Source organism: Chrysochloris asiatica, unplaced genomic scaffold (assembly GCF_000296735.1).
Source record: "Chrysochloris asiatica unplaced genomic scaffold, ChrAsi1.0 scaffold00026, whole genome shotgun sequence".
NCBI lineage: Eukaryota > Metazoa > Chordata > Mammalia > Afrosoricida > Chrysochloridae > Chrysochloris > Chrysochloris asiatica.
The window spans coordinates 17,285,941-17,299,311 of NW_006408544.1; the positions used below are offsets into that span (position 1 = coordinate 17,285,941).

At 37.8% G+C, this 13,371-nt stretch overlaps 1 protein-coding gene across 4 annotated transcripts in view; it reads right to left on the bottom strand.

The window, feature by feature from the left end:
* The window catches only part of ZCCHC11 (zinc finger, CCHC domain containing 11), a 217,543-nt gene that overhangs the window by 139,798 nt on the left and 64,374 nt on the right, over window positions 1-13,371 (bottom strand). For 2 of the 4 annotated variants that reach the window (XM_006839775.1, XM_006839774.1), the window contains exons 2-3: window positions 8,389-8,896; window positions 8,033-8,326 (exon numbers count right to left, since the gene is read on the bottom strand). In XM_006839775.1, the coding sequence (XP_006839838.1) occupies window positions 8,033-8,231 (199 nt within the window). In that variant the 5' untranslated portion in view covers window positions 8,232-8,326; window positions 8,389-8,896. Of the gene's footprint in view, window positions 1-8,032; window positions 8,327-8,384; window positions 8,897-13,371 lie in introns of those variants that run through there. The other 2 variants (XM_006839773.1, XM_006839772.1) reach the window with 1 other exon arrangement.

A 13,371-nucleotide genomic window follows, 5' to 3' on the forward strand; every position in this document is an offset into this window, starting at 1 on the left:
ATATATATATAGCCAATGTACAATGAAATACTATTTCACCGACAAGAATGACTATAATCAAAATGAGATATTAAAAACTGTCAGCGAGGATATGCAAAACTAGCAGTTCAAACTTACCAGCCTGCTTATTGGAAACCCTATAAAGGGTTGCTATGGGTGGACAGCACTTAAAAACAACTGCTTGATACGTACAGGGTTTCCTTTTGGAATAACAAAACAGTTCTGGAACTAGATAGTATTAATGGCTATAAAACACCATGAATCTATCTAAATTAATGCCATTTAATTACAAGCTTTAACATTTTTATGTGTATTTTACAAGTTTTTAAAAAAGTTCAAACAGAGTTGCTCTTGCTATTGCTGTAGATTCCAACTCATGTCAACCTCATGTGTTCAGAGTAGAACTGCTCTATAGGGGTTTCAAGGCTGTGCCCTTTCCAAAGCAAATCACCACTTCCTAGGAGCTTCTGGGTGGGTTTTTACCACCAACCATAGGTTTAGTACAGGGCTTAACCATATGCATAGCTCAGGAACTCCAATTCCACCCCTAGGTATATACTCAATAAAAACATACACATCACACAAAAGCTTTTGGACAGAAACATTCATCAACAAAATGTGTTAAGCATGCAATGAAATATTCTCAAGCAATAAAAAGAAATTACATATTCATACACACTACAACATGAATAAAACATGAAAACATTATGCTAAAAAATTAAACATATATTGCATGATTCCATTTATATTAGATAGGCAAATCTATCCAAATATATAGAGTCCTGGTGTGGTGCTGTGGGTTAACACACTGGACTACAAAGTCAGTTTGAACCACAAGGTCAGTAGTTCAAGCTCATCTGCTGCTCCTCAGGAATCCTATAAAAGGTCGCTATGAGTTAGAACTGACTCAATGGCACTTAACAATAACAACATTCAGACGTATTATCAATGGTTGCCAGAGGCTAGAAGGAAAGGGAACTGAGTAGTGCTTGCCTACAGATAGGGGTGGGAGGGTTCTTTTTGAGATGATGAAAACGTTTAGGAATTAGATAGTGTGATGGTTGCATAACTTTATAATTCACACACAAAACCCCACTGAAACTACAGAATTAAATTATTTTTTTAAAGAGTGAACTTTATGGCATGTGAACTACATTTTGATAAAACTGATATTTAAAAACAAGGAGCTGGTGGCCAACATTGGACTGCTAACTGCAAGATCAGCAATTCAAACCCATCAGCAATTCAAGAACAGCAATTCAAACCCACTCAGCAGGGAGAAAGATGAGGGTGTCTGCTCCCATAAAAAATCAGTCTGTTGTTGTTAAGTGCTGTTGAGTCAATTCTGACTCACAGTGATCCTGTAATAAGGTTTCCAAGGGGCATCTGGTGGATTTGAACCGCCGAGCTACTAGTTCACAGTCCAGTGTTGATCCTACAGTACTACACCAGAAATCAGTCTTCTTGTTGTTAAGTGCCATCGAGTCACTTCCAACTCATAGCAACCCTGTATAGTGTTTTCAAGAAGGTGCTAGTGGGTTTGAACTGCCAACTTTAGGGTACAAAGTGTCAGAATCGACTCAATAGCAGGGGGATAATTTGAGGTTATTTATTTTTAAAGTCCTGGTGTGACATTGTAGGATAAGCACTAGACAGCTAACTGCATGGTCTGCACTTCAAAACCACCAGCTACTCATATTTTATGAGCTGAAACTGACTCGACGGCACTTAACTTAAATAAAAAGAAAACAATAAAAAAGACAAATGTTGATAAAGGCTACAGAGAAATATTGAACTGGGAAAAGGAATGGAAAAATCATAAGAAGTGGAGATGAAGGTTGCAAATTTTAGAGAAGTAACCCAAGCAAAAGCCTCATTGAGAAGATGAAAGAGGTATGAGAGACAGCCTTAAGGATATCTGGGGGAAGAGTGTTCTAAGCAGATGAAAAGGCAATTGCAAAGGCCATGAAGAAGATTTATGCCTGCACATTTGAGGAACAGCAAGGATGCAACTCGACAGCACTTAACAACAAAAACTTAAGAATATGATTTTGTCCAGCAGCAGCAGCATTTTGTTAAAAAGGCAATTTCTCAGGCCCTATTCTAGACCAGATAAAGCACTGAACTGAATAGTTGGCAGTTCAAACTCATCAGCCACTCCTTGGAAACCCCATACAGGGTTGTTGAGTCAGAACCAACTTGATAGCACTTAACAATAGTCCAAACCCAAATCCTACATCTCTGGAAGTAAACTGTAGAAATCTGTATTTTAACAGGACTCCCCGTTAATATACAAAATATACTAAAGTTTAAGAGCCCAGAACTAAACTTCCTACAAATAGCAGCACCACACCAGGACACCAAATAATAAAGAGCTTGAATTTATCTAATTCTTTTTAATACATACAGTGCCAAGAATAGTATCTGTAATATCTAAACATGCTCAATAAATATCTAAGGAGCTCTGGTAGCGTAGTGGTTACGAATCAGGCTGCTAATCTCACAGTCAGCAGTTCGAAACTACCAGATGTTCTACGGTAGAAAAATGAGGCTTTCTGCTCCCATAAAGATTTACAGCCTCGGAAACACTGTACAGGGTCGCTATGAGTCGGAACCAACTCCATGGCACATTACAACAACAACAACAACAAATATCTGGTGAATAAAAATATACATATAAAGAAAAATAAAGAGAGAGTCCTGGTGTGGAGGTGCAGGATAATATACTGCACCACAACACTTAACAAATTAAATATATATGTGTGTGTGTGTGTATATATATATATATGTGTGTGTGTGTGTATATATATATATATATATATATGTATCTATATATATACACATACACACACACACATAAGGAGTCCTGGTGTGGCACTGTGGGTTAACGCACTAGACTAAAAAGTAGGTATGATCCACAAGATCAGTGATTCAAGATCACCACTGCTCGGAAACTCTATACAGGGTTGCTATGGGTTGCAACTGACTCTATGGCATTTAACATCAACAACAATACATATATATAAATAAAGCTGGCTCACACTTTTACCTCTTTCCTTCAAGTTTGCTTTAATGTCACTTTGTCAGTGAAAATTTAAATTTAAAACACTATCAGGAAGAGTAACATCATTTCCTATGACCTTTCTTGTTTTAGTCTTCTCATAGGATTTATCCGTGGTGCTATGGGTTAATGCACTGGACTGCAAGGTCACCAGCCACTCTTAGAAACCCTATACAGAACCGCTGTAAGTCGGAACCACACTTAACAACCACCACCACCACCACCACAATATATGCATTATTATATATACTATATAAGTCTTATTTATTGCTGTATTCCTAGAGACTACATCAGTACCGGGCACATAGTAGACATCAAAAAAATATTTTATCCAATGAATAAATGGCAAAAGAAAAATGGTTGAAGTGCTAGATGAGAACTTAAATTGAACCATGTGGTGAACACTCAGATTAATCAACTATTTATATAATCTATTAAATACAAATAGACAAAAATCTTGATTAAAGATTTTATTCTATAAACTTACGAAGACACAACAAAGGAATTTGAATGATTAATTTGGATTTTGTCATTTGAGAAAAAGTGGTTAATAATTATTCATTTATCTAATTATATACATTAAGGAGCTCTGGTAGCGTAGTGGTTACGAATCGGGCTGCGAACCTTAAGGTCAGCGGTTCGAAACTACCAGCCGCTCCGCGGGAGAAAGATGAGGCTTTCTACTCCCGTAAGGATTTACACCCTCGGAAACCCTGTACAGGGTCGCTATGGGTCGGAACCGACTCGACGGCACTTAACAACAACAACAATTATATACATTAATGGAAATTTCAAAAAGTTTCATGGAAATTTCAAAAAGTTTCAAAATGTTCATGGATAATTTCCAGTATATTTTAATTCCATTTTACCATAAATTTTTTGAAGCCCCTCATATAACTTAAACATTATATATATTTAAGAGAATGTTTAAAAATACTATCATTTGTGAGTGTTGCAAATGTAAAGATAGAGACGTTCTGTAACAAAAGGAGGGGAGTGGTTGATCTTGCAGTCAGAGGAGGACCCTGGGACCATCAAGGGAGAAGAGTGCGGAGTGTGGACCCTATCCAGCGAAGGAGTGACTCCAAAGATGGAGGCAGAGACAATGACATGGAGAGATGGAGTGGCTGGGGACTCTGGACTCAGGGAGGGAAAGGAGCTGTGTGCTGAAGGCCACGGGGCAGGCTTACAGGATGTACCCTTTGGTTGTTTTAATGGTTATATATTCCTGCGTGCTTTGGTATACTTCCAAAAAAAAACAAACCAGAGGGAATGGAAGCAAATGCTTGTAAATGATGATGCATGGAGGAGATTATAATTATTGCAATGAAACGAAATACGATAGGATGAATGTAAAGCTGATGTTCTCCCATGTAAACTATTACTCAACTCACAATAAAAACTTATATATATATAAAAAAAATACTGTCGCTGTTGTAAAGTGCTGATGGGTTGGTTCCAACTCATAGCAACCCTGAATAAAGTTTCCAAGGAGCAGCTGGTGGATGTGAACTGCCGTCCTTGTGGTTAGCAGTCCAGTGCCTATCCTACAGTACCATACCATGACTTCCTAAATATTAGAAGCCCTTGTTTACAAAAAATGGTTATTATACTATAAATCATTCTTGTGAATTTGTTACTTTCCCAAGAGGATATTTACTTGGTAATGTTTTCTAAAGCTAATTCAACTTGTTCTTCATGTTCAGAAATAACATATTACTAGAGTGAAATTAGGTCAGTTTCTCATAAGGACAAATATTGTATGATCCCAAATATATACATAGACCAAAGTTTATTAGTGGTTACCAGGAAAAGGAGCAGCCTTGGTGACACAGTTGAGGAACTCAGCTATAAACCAAGAGGTTGACAGTTTGAAATCACCAGCAGCTCCACAGGACAAAAGACCTGGTGATCTATTCCTATAAATATTATATAGTATAGGAAACCCGACAGGATAATTCTACTCTAATCTATACGGGTCATTAGGAGCGCTGGTGTGGTGCTGTGGGTTAATGCACCAAACTGCAAAGCTGTTTGAACTGCAAGGTTGGCAGTTCAAGCTCACCAGTTGCTCCTCAGAAACCCTATCCAGGGTCGCTATGGGTCTGAACTGACTCGATGGCACCTAACAACATAACTACAAAGTTAGTCTGAACCCACACAAGGTCACTATGGGTCAGAACCAACTCAACAGCATTTAACAACAACAACATAAATCAGAAATGACTTGACAGCCAACAACCAACAGAGAGGACAAGGGAGAACAATGCTTAGGGGACACTGAGCTTCAGTAAAAGGTGATGGAAATTTTGGAGCATGGTTAATAAAGACGGTTGATGAATATAGTATTTTGAACTGTCCATGTGAAGACTATAGAGCTGGCAAAAATTGTTACCTATATACTTACCACAGTTAAAAAAAGAATAAAACTATATTTATTTGCACTGTAATTTGCTGTGGTTGTGAATTACATTACAATAAAATTGTTATTAAAAAACAATGAAAACTGGTGGCCAGCACTGGAATGGTAACTGCAAGATTAACAATTCAAACCCACTAGGCCTCTCAGTGGAAGAAAGACGAGGCTGTCTGAGCTCATAAAAATCAGTCTGTTGCTGTTATTGTTGTTAAGTACCACTGAGATGGTTCTGACTCATAGCAATCCTGTATAGGGTTTCTGAGGAGCTGCTGGTGAGTTTAAACTGCCAGCCTTGTGGTTTGCAGTACAGTGCTGATCCTACAGCGCCATACCAGGAGTCCATAATATATATAACATATTATACTAATTACTATAGCAAGCCAACTATGTGCGTAACTATTGTAAATGAACTATTTTACTTAATCTTCATAACACAGGCAGTTATCATCACCATTTTTTTAAAAATAAGGAAACTTATGCTTATCCAAGATTATACAGTTATTATGCGGCAAAGATAGGATTAAAAAATTATGCCCCTTCAGGACTCACATTCTTAATCATCCTACTATGTCACCTCATTTGTTCTGTTAACCTTTAAAAAATATTTTTCACTAACTCAATTAAATTTGTACATTAATTAAGTGATCTAGTGCACCAAGAGTGTCCTGGTGTGGCACTGTAGAATAGACATTGGACTGCTCCCCACAAGATTGACAGTTCATACCCACCACTCACTCCTCGGAAACTGTATACAGGATCACTATGAGTTGGAGTTGGCTCTATGCACACAACAACAATGCACTAGTATTTCCCAAACTTCAATCATTCATATGACACCATGTTTAGATTTTTGCCACATCTAAAAATGAACAATACTATTACTTATTTGGGGGCGCAGTAGTTCATACAGTAAGCACTGGACTCTGAACAACAAGGTCTGTAGTTTGAGCCTGCCAGCCTGACCCAGGGACTCCCAAAATAAACACTGTTGTTGTTGCTAAGTGCTATCAAGTTGCTTTTGACTCATAGTGTGAGTCAAAACCCTGTATAGGGTTTCCAAGGAGTGGTTGATGGGCCTGAACCACCAACCTTGTGGCTAACAGTCCAGTGTTTATCCTACAAGGCCACACCAGGACTCCAAAATAAACATGGCTTGTGTTAAAATAGAAAAAGTCTGTCCATGTGCCAATAACAGTGTATCATCAGAAATGAAAAGAAGCTATTTTCAAGCTTTTATCAGGGTTTTTCAAAGTGGTAAAAAAAAAAAAAAGAAAGCTTAGAAATAGCATCTATTTATTTCTATATCAAGAAATATATATACACACATACACACACAGACACATATCACATTTTGGATGGGAGGGAGATGGGAGAGAGTGAGGAAAGAAGATTTAATCAAACCAGGATTAAAGTATACAAAAGACATGGACAGTGTTTTAAAACAATTCAAACTCAAATCAGGATCTTAAGACAAAATGAATTGTACAAAAATAGTTCTCAGGTAATTTCAGTAATGTCCTAACTAATCTCTGCATCCAGTCCTGTCCTCTTAAATAATTTTCTGTATTTTTTCTTACTTATTTTTCTTACTTTCTTTCATAGTCTACAACAAGGCCCTTCGTTCTCCAATTCCTTTATGCCTTTTCAGTCACTTGCTACCCCCTCGAACCCCTAATTCAAGCTAAGCCTTAGTCAAAGTCACAGTCTCACATTTATATTATGCATGTTCTCAATTCTAAGTCTAAATCCCACAAAAATGTGCTTTTTCACCTCTAAATTGTTGGAACTAAACTAAATTGTCACTTTACTTACCTATATCAGCCCCATCACACTGGAAGATAACTTAAGGTCTGAGTTGTTGTGTGGTTTTTGTTGTTGATGTTTCTAGATTCTGTTTTCCACTTAAAGGACATGCTTGACATATAATGTAAAGTCAATACATTTGAGGAGGCTTCATAAAGTTCAGTCATTATCTTTTAGTTTCATTTCTCTACAAACTTTTGGAAGCCCCTTGTCCATGTTTGGTGAATGAATGAGTAATACATAGCTACCAAAATACCACACTACCAATGAGTCAATTCCAATTCAGCAACACTATGTAGGGTTTCTAAGACTATAAATTTTTTACAGGAGCAGATAGCCTCATCTTTCTCCCAAGGATGCAGACTTTTTGGTTAGCAGCTCAATGCCTAACTCACAGCGCCACCCAGATTCCTTCAACATTCAACTGTTGTTAAGGGCAGTCGAGTCTGTTCCGACTCATAGCGACCTTGTATAGGGTTTCCAATGAGCAGATGGTGGGTTTGAAGTGCCAACCTTGTGATTTGCAGTCCAGTGCGGATCCTACAGCACCACACCAGAGTCTATTTAACTAGGTCCATTTAAAAAGTACATGCATGCCAAAATAAAAGGCTTTTTTTAAAAAAAAAAAAAAAAGCTATATTACTAATGCTTTTTTGTAATTAAAGCAGATAAAGTCAAACAACAGATATTTAGAAACATTAACAGGGACATCCTTTCCAAAACATGACTTGTAGGGAAATTCTACTTACTCAAATCATCTGCTATGTCTTCCATTCCTGAAGCACTATCATCAGAATCACCATCTGTACATGTTTGTTGCTTCTGAGATTGTACTGAGTTTTCCATAGCAGATTTCACCCCCTGTACAACTTGAGTATTCACTTTGTCCACAGAAGTAAAGGAGCTTGGAATTTTTTTCTCTATCTGTTGTAACTCCATCTGTCTCATGTTTTCTCTCAGTAAACTGGACACATTTTCTGATGGTGAACTGGGCACCTTTTCTGCTTTCACCTGAGAACTGGGAGCTTTTTCTGCTTTTCTCTGTGAACTAAGTATCTTTTCTATTGCTGGCTGTGAGCCAGAAGCCTTTTCTGCAATCACTGATGAATCAGGTGACTTTGGTGATTTTTCTGCTTTTGCCTGTAAACTGGGTGTCTTCTCCACTTTTGTCTGTGAAGTAGGTGCCTTTTCAGCTTTCACTGGTGAATTAGGTGATTTTTTTGCTTTGCAATGACTCTGATCTCGAAGGACTAATCCTAGATCTTTAGGACCTGGAACACTGACAGCATTTATCTTGCATGATTTAACTTCTGTTTTTTCTATACAAATATCATTCTGCTTATTTCTTTTACTACTATTCTTGTTTGGAGAGCTGGTCCCAATTTCTTTTAAGGATTTATCACTTCTTGTTTTCAAAGTTTGATTACTTATAACTTTTACAGCTTTGCTTTCTTCACAAATAGCCCAAACATTCTTCTTTGGTTCATGATTTTCATTTTTAGAGGTCTTAGACTCTTCCATTATTTGAAAATCTCTTTCCTTTCAATTTTGATATTGTGAAAGGCAGATCTCCAGTAGTCTGAATTGCTTCCAATCCAGCTTAGGCAAGCAAACTATTGGATTAAAAAAAAAAAAAAAGTTAACTTGGAAAACCCTTCTATAATAAATGCTAAAAGACATAAAAATTAACTTATAAAATCTGTTCTAAAAAAAAAAAAAAACTATATAAGAAAGTTATAAAGCCCACTAAGTAAAGGAAAGCAACATGTTCATCATGGGGATTCATTCGAATGTTAATTATAATAATATGACACAGAAACAGGGGAACTTTACTGAAGTAAAATGCAGTTTGACATTACTTAGCAAGAATTTAAATATAAGGTAAATAAAACCTACAGCTGATATATAATGATTAACATAAAGACAATGGAACAAAGAAATTCAATTCTGTATGTGCCATGTTGTCACGGGCCATTGAGTCAGTACCGACTCATAGTAACCCTGTATAGCGTTTCTGAGGAGCAGTTGGTGGGTTTGGGTTACCAACCTTGCAGTTCAAACCAGCCTTGTGGTCAAGTGCTTACCTAAAGCACCATGCCAGGCCTCCATATGTACCATAAACAAATCTTATACCACCCCTACAAAAAGTAAAACTGTTCTTAGGGTTTCTAATCACCAGTAAATCTTTACGGGAGTAGACAAGTCGCGTCTTTCTTCCTCAGAGCAGTACGGTGGGCCTGAACACCAATGACTCTGTGGTTAGCAGCCTAACAATTAAATCCACTCTGTGCTACCAGGGATCTTTACATGTGTCATTGCTGTTGTTAAGTGTAATCAAGTTGGTGTCAACTGGTGTCAACTCACAGTGACCTTGAATAGGGTTTCTGAGGAGTGACTGTTGGGTTTAAATGACCAACTTTGTGGTTAGCATTCCAGTGCTTCTATATGTGTCATGTTGTTGTTGTCAAGTGCTGTCTAGTGGATTCCAACTCATAGCAACTCTGTGTAGGGTTTCCAAGGAGTGGCTGGTGGATCATCTGTTTGTGGTTAGCAGTTCACTGCTTATCCTATGGTGCCACATATAGGAAATTACAATTTATAGAACCATAAATTACAAGATGAAGTTCTGCTGTGGCGCTGTGCGATAAAACACTGGACGACAAGGTTGGTCTGAACCACAAGGTCGGTGGTTCAAACTTACCAGCTGCTCCTTGGAAATCCCATACAGGGTCACTATGAGTCAGAACTGACTTGATGGCAATTAAAAACAACAAAATAGTAACATATTGTCCACATGACTTTCCTACTTAAATGGAACCTGTTTATAACCACCATTAACCTACCTCAGGAGCTCTGGTAGCGTAGTGGTTACGAATCGGGCTGCGAACCTTAAGGTCAGCGGTTCGAAACTACCAGCCGCTCCGCGGGAGAAAGATGAGGCTTTCTACTCCCGTAAAGATTTACACCCTCGGAAACCCTGTACAGGGTCGCTATGGGTCGGACCCGACTCGATGGCACTCAACAACAACAACAACAACAACCTACCTCAGAAGTCCTGCTGTGGCGCTGTAGGATAAGTACTGGATTAACCACAAAAGGCGTTCTGGTAGCGTAGTAAGTTACGAATCGGGCTGCTAACCTCACGGTCAACAGTTCGAAACTACCAGCAGTTCCGAGGGAGAAAGATGAGGCTTTCTGCTCTAGTAAATACTTACAGCCTTGGAAATCCTGTGCAGGGTCACTATGGGTTGAAACTGACTCGATAGCACTTAACAACAACAACACTAACCACAAAGTTGGCAGTTCAAACCCACCAAATACTTATAGAAAATCCTATACAAGGTTGGTATGAGTCAGAACCAACTCAACAGCACTTAACAACAATCTAGTTCAAATTTTAGTAAACAGATTTTAGTAAAGTATCAAGAGTTTTAATAAATTCTTAAGCAGAAATTTGAAACCAATAGGAATACACAGTTTAAAAATGAGAAGAACACTAAAACCAATCAGAAGCACTGTGTTAAGTGAGCAAGTCAGATTAAATTGATTCTACATACATAAAATACTTAGACTAGATAATGTTCTACATCCTAGCTTTTGGTTTTAAAAGCTAGTCTCTGTCATATCAGTAAACCTGGTCTTATGACTAGACAATATTCCACATCCTAGCTTTTGGAACTGGGTTTTAAAAGCTTCTGAGTTTCCTTCAAACAAAACTTAAGAATGTGGTGGAGCATACAACAAGCAAATGATGAAAATATCTTAGATATTTATCAAATATCTTAAGGCAATGAGTTGCTTAGACTGGGGGCTCAGGAACATAATCTCAGGGGGCACCATGGTCAATTGGCACTACATAGTCCACAAAGACAATGTTCTACATTCTACTTGGTGAGTAGCATCTGGGATCATAAAACTGGTTATGAGCGGCCATCTAAGGTACAGCTATTGATCTCTCCATGTGCAGAAGGAAAATGAGTGATGAGAATTGAAGATGCTTGGAAACAATTATTTGAACAGACTAATGGAACATGTGAACATCAGTCTCCATGACTTTGAGATCAGCTGCAAGAATCCACTAATAATTGGAACATGGAATGTAGGAAGTACGAATCCAGGAAAACTGGAAGTTGTCAAAAATGAAATGGAACATATAAACATTGAAATCCTAGGCATTAGTGAGCTGAAATGGACTGGTACTGGACATTCTGAATCTGACAATTACATGGATCACTATGTTGGGCATGTCCAATTGAAGAGGAAGGGTGTTGCCGTCATCATAAAAAAGAATGTATCAATATCTGTCTTGAAGTACAGTGCTGTCTGTGACAGGATAATATCCATACACCTAGAAGGAAGACCACTTAGTACAACTATTATTAAAATTTACACACTAACCACTAAAGCCAGTGATGAAGAAATTGAAGAATTCTACCAACTTGTTCAATCTGAAATTTATTAAACATGCAATCAAGACATATGGATAATCACTGGTGATTAGAATGCAAAGACTAGAAACAAAGAGGAAAGAAAATATGGCCTTGGTAATAAAAATGATGCTGGAGATTGTATGATAGAATTTTGTAATTCTACCAATGACTTATTCATTGCAAATACTTAAAACAACATATGGACTTCACCAAATGGAATACACAGCAATCAAACTGACTATCTCTGGGTAACAAATGGTGGGAAAGCTCCATATCATCAGCCAACCAACAAGGCCAGGGGCAGACTGAGGAATAGACCATTAATTGCTCATATGTAAGTTCAGGCTGAAGCTCAAGAAACTTACAAGTCCATAAGAGCTAAAATGTGACATTGAACACATCCCAGCTGAATTTAGAGATCATCTGAAGAGCAGATTTGATACATATGACACTAATGACTAAAAAACAGAAGAGTTGATGGATAACATCAAGAACATCATACAAGAAGAAAACAGAGGGTCATTAAGAAGACAAGAAAGAAAGGAAAGGCCAAAATGGATGTCAGAAGAAGACTCTGAAACTTGCTCTTCAGCATACAGATTTTAAAGCAAATGGAAGAAATGAGGAGGTAAAAGGGCTGAACAGAAAATTTCAGAGGACAGCTCAAGAAAACAAAGGCAAATATTATAATGAAATGTGCAAAGATCTGGAGTTAGAAAACCAAAAGGGAAGAACACCATGCTCAGCATTTCTCAAGCTGAAAGAACTGAGGAAAAAATGCAATCCTTGACTTGCAATACTGGAGGAATCTTTGAGTAAAATACTGAATGATGTCGAAAGCATGAAAAGAAGAGTCACACTACCAAAAAGAAATGGTCAATGTTTAACCATTTCAACAGGTAGCATACGATCAAGAGCCAATGGTACTGAAGGAAGATGTCCAATGTGACCTGAAGGTATAGCTAAAGAACAAGGCTCCGAGAATTGATGGAATACAAATTGAAATCCTTCAACAAATTGAAGCAGCATTGGAGGCACTCAGTCAACTACGCCAAGAAATACGGAAGACAGCTCGCTAGCCAACTAATGGGATGAGATGCATATTTGTGCCCATTCCAATGAGAAGTAACCCAATGGAATCCGGAAATCATTGGACGATAACATTAGTATCACATGCAAGTAAAATTTTGCTAATGATAAATGACATAAATTGACAGGGTACTCCCAGAGGCTCAAGCTGAATTCAGACAAGGGATGTCACTGCTGATGTCAGATGATTTTGGATGACAGCAGAGAATACCAGAAAGACGTTTATCTGTGCTTTATTTACTATGCAAAGGCTTTGAACTGTGTGGATCATGACAAGCTACGGACCACATTGTGGAGAATGAATATTCCAATACACTTAATTGTGCTCATGAGGAACCTGTACATTGACCAAGAGGCATTTGTTTAACAGAACAAGAGGACACTGAATGGTTTAAAATCAGGAAAGATGCACACCACGATTGTATTCTTTCACCATACTAATTCAATCTGTATACTGAGCAAATAATCTGATAAACTGAATGAAGAAGAACGTGCTATCAGAACTGTGGAAGACTCATTAACAACCTGCAATATGCAGATGATACAACCTTGTTTGCTGAAAATGAAGA